The sequence below is a fragment of the Odontomachus brunneus genome, unplaced genomic scaffold (genome assembly GCF_010583005.1).
Source record: "Odontomachus brunneus isolate Ranch 3 - 2012 unplaced genomic scaffold, Obru_v1 Obru_scaffold_072, whole genome shotgun sequence".
Lineage (NCBI taxonomy): Eukaryota > Metazoa > Arthropoda > Insecta > Hymenoptera > Formicidae > Odontomachus > Odontomachus brunneus.
In genome coordinates, this window is record NW_022639522.1 from 1191550 (window position 1) to 1200365 (window position 8816).

An 8816-nucleotide genomic window follows, 5' to 3' on the forward strand; every position below is an offset into this window, starting at 1 on the left:
AAAAAAATATATATATATATATATATATATATATATATATATATATATATATATATATATATATATATATATATATATAAAAGACCTGTTCAGTTCCTATCATTAATTTACTATTATATTTTAGTGACAAATCCTGTTGTATTTTTACTAAGCTGCTAAAAATATTTATTGCAGATGCTACAGAAAATTTTTTTCTGCAGATTTGGTTATCTAGAACTTACCTTAAAGAAATCATTGACTTGATCGTCCAATTTTTGTACATCTTTCTTGGAATCTTCTGTATCACTGTCAGAATTGTACTGACATAACAAGTTGGCCAATGGATTCTCAGCTTCATTTTGTGCAGGTTGTACATTATTTGCTGGCTTGTGCCTACCTATAACCATGTTATTTACAAATATATACATGCAATATGTACAAGTTATATAATATATATTAACTATGTTTTATATTAATGTTAATTTATTTCTAATGTAAAGTTAACACCACCAATGATAATTGTAGTAATCGTAGCTAGTAAATTTATATCAAAATTAAAAAGATTGATGGATACTTACCTTGCATGTGTTCAATGTGATAAGTACTTTGTGGCTTATCGATGGTCAATACCGGCCTTCTCTGACGTCTCTTCATAATAAAAAATACAAGAACAATCGCTAAATGTAACAAAAAGAACTGAAACCAATTCGCAGCGCGGAATACGCTTTTTGAGTTTCACTTCAACTTTTGCTCACGTACATTTCGACCTGCAAATATACATTATGATACAACATCTTCACATACATGTGTCATTTACGTAGCCTAATTAGCAACAATGTTTCTCCGTGTTGCGGAAAACCAGTTACTATGAAAGACTCGTAGATTCACTCATCACAACCTAACTTAACCTAGAATATCTCGTCCATCTTGAGCAAGTATAGGCTGCGTTCCGAAATTCACTGTCAGTACTGAAAATCTATAGTTCATGTCACATATACTATAGAATTTCAGTACTGACAGTGAATTTCGGAACGCAGCCATAGGGGTGCGTTCAGATTCCTCATTCAGGTGCACTCTATTACTAGAAACACTACAGTATATGTTACATAAACTATAGCACTTCTAGTAATAGAATATACCCGGGTGGAGAATCTGAACGCAGCCTAGGGTGTTTACGTGTAACAATCGGATTAATCGCAATGATGTAAATTGTCTAGAGAGAAAGTTCCCTAGGCTAATCGGATTACCAAATCGTATCCGTGAGGGACGGATCGGATTAGCGGATGCAGAGAAACATTGCGTATATACTTCCACATATCATAAAGTTGTGTTGAAAAGGCCAATAGGACCAGGTCTGAAAACCACTGAGAGATAGAGAGAGTGCGTACATATTTACATCTCTTAAGAAATAAATATTAAGAAATAAATAGAAAAGTAAATATGTACGTTATTATTTTCATTATAATTATATTCTTCTGCAGATGTATATAGATAAATAAGGATTTATTTTTATTTTACTACTATGTATGTATTAAAGAAATAAGTACATCTTAAACTAAACGTGCTTCAGTCATTTGGTATGTATATATACATACCAAATTGACTCTGTTCAAACATTCCTTCCTCATTCATTTTCATAATTCTTTAACTTTGAAAATATTTTATATTTTAATAAACTTGTATGTTAACGACTGAATCACATTTAGGTTAAAATGTATTTATTTCTTTAATGTACACATATCAGTAAAATAGAAATAAATCTTTATTTATCTATATACATTTGCAGAAGAATATACGTTAATTATAATGAAAAGTTAATTATAATGAAAAGTTAATTATAATGAAAAGTTAATTATAATGAAACGTTAATTATAATGAAGAATATACGTTAATTATAATGAAAATTAACAATGCACATACCTACTTTTCTATTTACTTCTTAATATTTATTTCTTAAGAGACATAATTATATACTCAACGTTTCTCTGCATCCGCTAATCCGATCCGTCCCTCACGGACACGATTTGGTAATCCGGTTAGCCTAGGGAACTTTCTGTTTAGACAATTTACATTGGCTGCGTTCCGAAATTCACTGTCAGTACTGAAATTCTATAGTATACATGACATGAATTATAGATTTTCAGTACTTGCAGTGAATTTCGAAATGCAGCCATTACTGCAATTATATCAATCCGATTGGAAATCCGATTGCTACACGTAAACACCCATAATCAGTGCAAAAACGATCAGAGGTGCGTTCGGAAAATACGTTGTCAGCACTATTTAGCGCTAACGCATCATCTGGGTGCTTTCCAATTGCTTAACACATCTTGATACATATGTACACAGAGTGCACAAAGTGTAACGTTGTGCACGATTCAATTGAAACAAGTGTATACTAATGTGTGTGTACTAATGTGTATGTATGCCGGGTAAGATTAAAATTATTTTTCAACTATGCTTATATTTTGATATTTTTTAATAATAAATAATAAAATCTAAATAATAAAAAAGATATTATTCACTTCACGTCGCAAATGTCAGTCTCTTTTCAAGCCGCTACGCTTATTAACTAATTTTCACTAAAGAATGCTAGTTTACACAGCCGACTAGTAGCCCTCGAGCTGAATACGGATGTGTAGTATTGTGTGGACGATTACGACAATTGGAATGCAACTTGTGTAGCCGTGTGCATGAAAATGTCTAGGAATATTGCAATTGGAAAGTGTATATAGTGTATTGGAAAATGTACAAAATGAATACGTATGATGAGTGTGCATGTATATAAAATTTTAACATAATACAAAACGTGTAGCGCACTAGATTTTTTTAAAACAAAATAAATATATTATTATAAGTTAGATTAGGTTAGATTAAGGTTATTATATTATGGGCCGCTGGGGGATGCACGGGGGTGCATCTCCCTAGTTATAGCGGCCCTGGAGGGAAGCGCCGCGGTGGAGTGGCCCCACTGTGTCGCTAAACAGAGTCGGCATGGGAGGCCAAACAAGTTCCCCCAGGGAAAGGGCCCTCCAACTAATGCAGGATTCACACAGCGTCCGATGTCCGACTTACGACGTCCGATATCCAATAAAAGAATAGCTTTCCAATGAAGAATTGAATTCTATATTAAAAAACTGTTCTCCTATTGGATATCGGACGTCGTACGTCGACATCGGACGCGGTATGAATCCTGCATAAAGGGGGCATCGTAGGGGATTTCCGTTCGTGTTACGAATGTAAATACAATTCTGATACACTTTTTACACTTGATCCCAAGCAAGAGTGAAAAGTGAATCAGAATTGCATTTACACTCGTAACACGAATGGAAAACATGACGCCATTTTTAGAACCTCTAAAGAATCTAATGTACATTAAGTGTAAAAGTGTAAAAAGTTCAATTAATGTGAATAAACTTATTGGATATTAGCTATTTTTAGACAATTCACACCTTCAAAGGACTATTTTGATAAGAATATTTTGATAACGTCCCTCCGTCCTGAAAACATCTTCAGAATGTATTTTGGAAAATTTGTGTTTTTAGGCATTAGGTGTAAAAATGTGAAAAATACAAGCAACTCGAACAAACCTTTTGTTAACATCCTATGAGGAGCTCGGCAATATTCCACTTACGTTCGCTGGGCAGTTTAATGACGCTTTGTTTACCCTTTTTCCCTAAATTTGTTAGGGAAAGAATCGAATCGATTAAAAATCGGGCATCTCTATTTTCTATACAGTCCCTGGTAGGAAATTAATTTCGAATTATCGTGCCGGTCTCTCTTACATTATTTATACGCTAAACGGTTTCGTCTATATTTTGCGGTTTAAAATGTGAACAAATTCTAAGATTTTTCTTCCTTAAACCTTAAATGAGCAATACAAAGCACTTTTTATCAAGTGAGGAATTGACGTAGTGTCTAAGGCGACAATTATCCAAAAGATGTCTTCGGTTCAAGTTCGAATCTCACCAGAGAAAATCTTAAAAATTATGAAAAAATAATATAGAAAAACTTTTTTCTTTCATTGTATTTTATGAGTATTTATGAGAAAGCGCTCATTCTATGAGTAATTATGAAAAATTATGAGAAAATTTTCTACCAAAGATTTAATTGAAGAACCTACGAAACAACAGGATCTACGCGCAATCTGCGCGCAATTTGCTGTCAGAGTCGGCAGGCTCTGCGCGCAATTTGCCGCCAATCTGATGCCAGAGTCTGTTAGCAAATCCTGTCAACAGTCTGACAGCAGATTAGAGACGCAAATGTCTATGGATCTGTCGACAGATCTTGCTCGAATTCGACAGATTCTGTCGCCAATCTGATGTCAGTCTGCGCGCAGATTGCTTACTGGTAACGTCGTAACGACGTGCTTGTAACGTTTTTGGCATGTCTGTGCAGATAGAGTTGTTTCTTTTATTAATTTCAAAGTTTTTACGCCACCAATCTCAACAAAGTCGTAATATGACTAAATCGGCTCTGGTTCACAATTATATTTTAAATCGTTACTTATCGCCTAATCTATTATGTATTATGTATTATGTTAATTATCTTTGGAGTAAGTTCTAGTAGGCCGAATCAATAATTTTTAACGACACAATATCGTTATATTGTAGTTGTGTAGATATAATAAAAACAAAATTACTTTTTTAAAAAAAGTATAAAAAAAGCCAAGTACACGCGCGTTAGCATTATTTGTCTTTACAAAAAAAATCGTTATAAATAAATTACAACAAAAGCTCAGTTAAAAAATATTTTAAAAAATATTATTAAAACAACTTTATTCAGATCAATCGTATTCTCACAAATACTCTATTGAAAAATACGAGACAATTTTATACTCTCTACAAAAGTAATAATATCAAGAGGTTTACGCCAAGTACGAATGATTAATTATTTCAGTTTTTACTTTTATAAACATATGTGGTTTTAGCTAAATAATATATTTATAAATTAAATATATTATTAATATATTAGGAACATATTATTAAATAAAAAATAAAATAATTAGAGAAATACAATAACGTTGAAAAATAATTATAATAACTTACAATAATGTTGAAAAGAATTATAATAACTTATAATAAGAATTATAATAACTTAACAAAAAGTACTTGGCGTGCCTTTTTTTAATATTACATCGATAATCAATATAATATTTTGATAATTATTGAAATAAGAGAACCGTTTGCTTATAAAAAAAGACATACCAAGTGCTTTTTGTGTAAGTTATTGTAATTTTTTACTTTTACTGTTTAAGTTATTATAATTATTTTTCAACCTTATTGTATTTCTCTAATTATTTTATCTTTTATTTAATAATATGTTACTAATATATTAATAATATATTTAATTTATAAATATATTATATAGCCAAAACCACATATGTTATAAAAATAACAACTGAAATAAATAATCAATCGTACTTGGCGTAAACCTTTTGATATCATTACCCAGTAAGCAAATTGAGCGCAGAATGCGCGCAAATTAGCAGCAAATTTGATCAAAAATTTACACCAAAACCATAGTCATCTGTGTCCTCATTCAGTTACGGTTTTGGCGACAGAGTTTGCTGTCGGGCAATTGCTGCAGATTTGCAGCAAAAACCGCGCAGAACCTGCAGCGCAGCAAGGTCTGCGCGGTTTCTGCCGCCAATCTGCCGTCAGATTACTACAAACTCTGTACGGTTTTTGCTGCAAATCTGCAGCAATTATCCGACAATAGGCTCTGTAGCATATCTGGCGACAGTTTGGCAGCAAGATTTGATAACAGATCTTGCATCAAATTTTTTAACTATTTGTCATCAAAAATTGGTACTAAGTTATGTTCGAAATCTGTTCGCACAGGTTTGGCTATCTGGGTACTTTTGTAGAGAGTATAAAATTGTCTCGTATTTTTCAATAGAGTATTTGCGAGAATACAATTGATCTGAATAAAGTTGTTTTAATAATATTTTTTTAAATATCTTTTAACTGAGCTTTTGTTGTAATTTATTTAAAACGATTTTTTTTTTGTAAAGACAAATAATGCTAACGCGCGTGTAGTTGGCTTTTCTTATATTTTTTTTAAAAAAGTAATTTTGTTTTTATATCACATTGTTTTTATATCTTTTTTCACAAAATAATATTAATCAGTGAAAACGAATTTTTTTGTTAATAACTTCCCAATAAACATGCATGTCTAAAAGATGTCGAAAAGATATCTAAAAGACGTCTTATGCAACAAAATGTTGCATAAGATATCTTTTAGGTATCTTTTCGACATCTTTTAGACATACATGTTTACTGAGTTTTATATTGAACTTGGACATTATAAATATATTTAGGTATATATAAAAAGCAAGTTTTTAAATTATATTTTAAAATAATTAATTTTTATAAAAAATGTGTCTCTCTCTCCCCCTCTCTCTCTCTCTCTTATTCTATTCTACTCCTTTCTCTCTCACTCGTTCTCTCTCTCTTTTTCATATCGGCTAACCAGGCTGATCTCAATCGTAGCACCTCTAGCGGAGGAATACTGAGGTTTTCATAATGAGGAGACGACGTTTTTCAAGCATAAATTTATGATTTCGAACTTTGAGTTAAAATATCTCAGCTTCTAGAACACGTAGAGCAAAAGTAAAGACAGTAATTGACAGTAGTTTATGAAGTAATGTAAAGGAATAGATTAAGAGATTTAGAATCTCATCCATTCAGCCGTTATAGTCGAAACGAGGAATTGTGCCTGTGTTCAACTAAAGTCGTCGCGTAAATATACAAGATCGGCCGCGAGTCCGTTGCTTGCGCTTGCATTTGGCTTCGCGATACTACCGTGTCGCTTGATATATGATAGAAAAACTGCATACGACATAACAATGTTAGCGACATCGTTTTTATAAAGTTGGAAAATCAGTTTACAGTGCTCAGACATTGCGTGCATTCAAAAGGAATTGTTTCTACTGAACTGAACTTTGAAAAATTCTTTTTACACCTGAAAATAAACTCAGAATTGGTGACATACGATTGTATTCTTTTTAAATTCTCTGTGCTATCTAGGTAAAGACATCTCAGAGATATCACATATCTGTAATGTTTTTGGAATGTATTTCTAGATAGCACAAAATCTTCACACCCAGCAAATACAATAATATAACAGTTACATCGTCATAATATAACGAAATGTAACGTGCAATATAACATGTTTGTTATATGTAACATACACGTTAGTTGTAATTTCCCACTCAAACAATATTGCAACTATATAACAGAAATATAACATATTACTAAAATGTTATATAGCTGTTATATATATTACTGAAATGTTATATAGCTGGAATATAAATTATTATTCCCCAGCAATTATAGATATTTAATTGTACGCAGAGATTATAAGCTATCACGCAAATATCACTTAATTTGTAAAAGTATGCTCCTAAGAATGTTATAATTATATATTTCGTATCAAAAATATTTTTACTAAAGGTAATAACATAAAAGTATCTTGCCATTCTAAATTAATTAGCTCCCAAATAACACAAGATATTCCAGAATCATCCTAGAGCTATTCTAGACGTCTAGTGTCCCAGTATGTCCTCATTTTATGTGTTAATGGAGCTATTTTCATTTATTCATTTTCATCTTTCTGTACATATTCAAGTGGAAAGGATTACTATTGTAACAGTAATTTCCATTATTAAAAAGTGTATCACTTCACTTTACTATAGAACTCCATAGTACAAGTTGTGCGGTCTTGTTCATTGTTCTTATATATATTAATGCATCATATTTTACGTACGAGAAAGACACGAGAAAGAAAATGGAAGTCATCTAGCAAATAATCCGATTTCTAGATATAAGAATGCTATATAACATGTAATATGTATAGATGTAATGCAAATAAACGCTTGTTATATAACATGTTTTAGTTATGTTGGTTATATAATTATAACCTGTAAATAACAAAATATTATAACAGTATTATAACTGTATTATAAACAGTTCTAAAACACAATTAGATTGCAATTATAAAAGAAAACTATGTAATTTTAACATTAATAACGTATAACATTATATTACGTTATATTATGTGTTACTTCTATGTTATATAATACTTATATTCTGTGTTTGGTGGAACAGAATGTTCTAGAACGTTCTTAGGATGTATGTTTTTAGGACGTCTTTAGAACGTCTTGAAGATTTGTGCTGTATGAGTTTTAGACATTTGTGCAGTATAAGTAAATATGGATGACGGATGAATATTCACGACATTTTATTGAGATTTATTCTTAACATATTTTTTCTAAGTCGCAAGTACTTCTATTGCTAATAGCTATCGCTGCGACTTGTTAATTTCAAATTACTTTGATCCATTTCAAAATTAGTCAACAGATATGGTATCAATGATCTGATGAAAAGTCTATCAAAAGAACCGATCGAAAGAAAAAATCAGTGATCCCCACGCAATCTCAATTGAAACAGTAATCGAGAATGACAGGTAATTTCACAATCAACCGTATTAACATTGTATAGATAGCAATAATCATCTGGTTCGTTTTTAAAAAGAATTCAGTCTGATAAAATCATTTGCATAAAAATGCATGCGTCAGATTTCACCTGCGTGCACAACACAAACGACATGCTCAATCATATCATGAAAAAACAATCAATCATCCTCGATAGTCTTATCGCTACCGAATATAATATTTCCCATTTTCCGCAATGCTTCACTGAGATTGACGTTAACCGCCAATATCGCTGTTATATTATCAAATGAATTATTGTGGATTAATAGATGAAGCACGATAAGACAACACGGAAACAAATGCTCCCTGTAAAGCGTTTCTCAAGACCGCGCGACGCCAT

At 31.6% G+C, this 8816-nt stretch overlaps 1 protein-coding gene across 3 annotated transcripts in view; it reads right to left on the reverse strand.

Annotated features, from left to right (window-relative positions):
- The window catches only part of LOC116846976 (formin-binding protein 4-like), a 10094-nt gene extending 9166 nt beyond the window's left edge, over nt 1-928 (reverse strand). The window contains exons 1-3 of one of the 3 annotated variants that reach the window (XM_032821464.1): nt 878-928; nt 558-746; nt 222-376 (exon numbers count right to left, since the gene is read on the reverse strand). In XM_032821464.1, coding sequence (XP_032677355.1) covers nt 222-376; nt 558-633 — 231 coding nt within the window. In that variant the 5' untranslated portion in view covers nt 634-746; nt 878-928. Of the gene's footprint in view, nt 1-221; nt 377-557 lie in introns of all 3 variants that reach the window. The other 2 variants (XM_032821465.1, XM_032821463.1) reach the window with 2 other exon arrangements.
- Nucleotides 929-8816: the final 7888 nt, after the last annotated feature.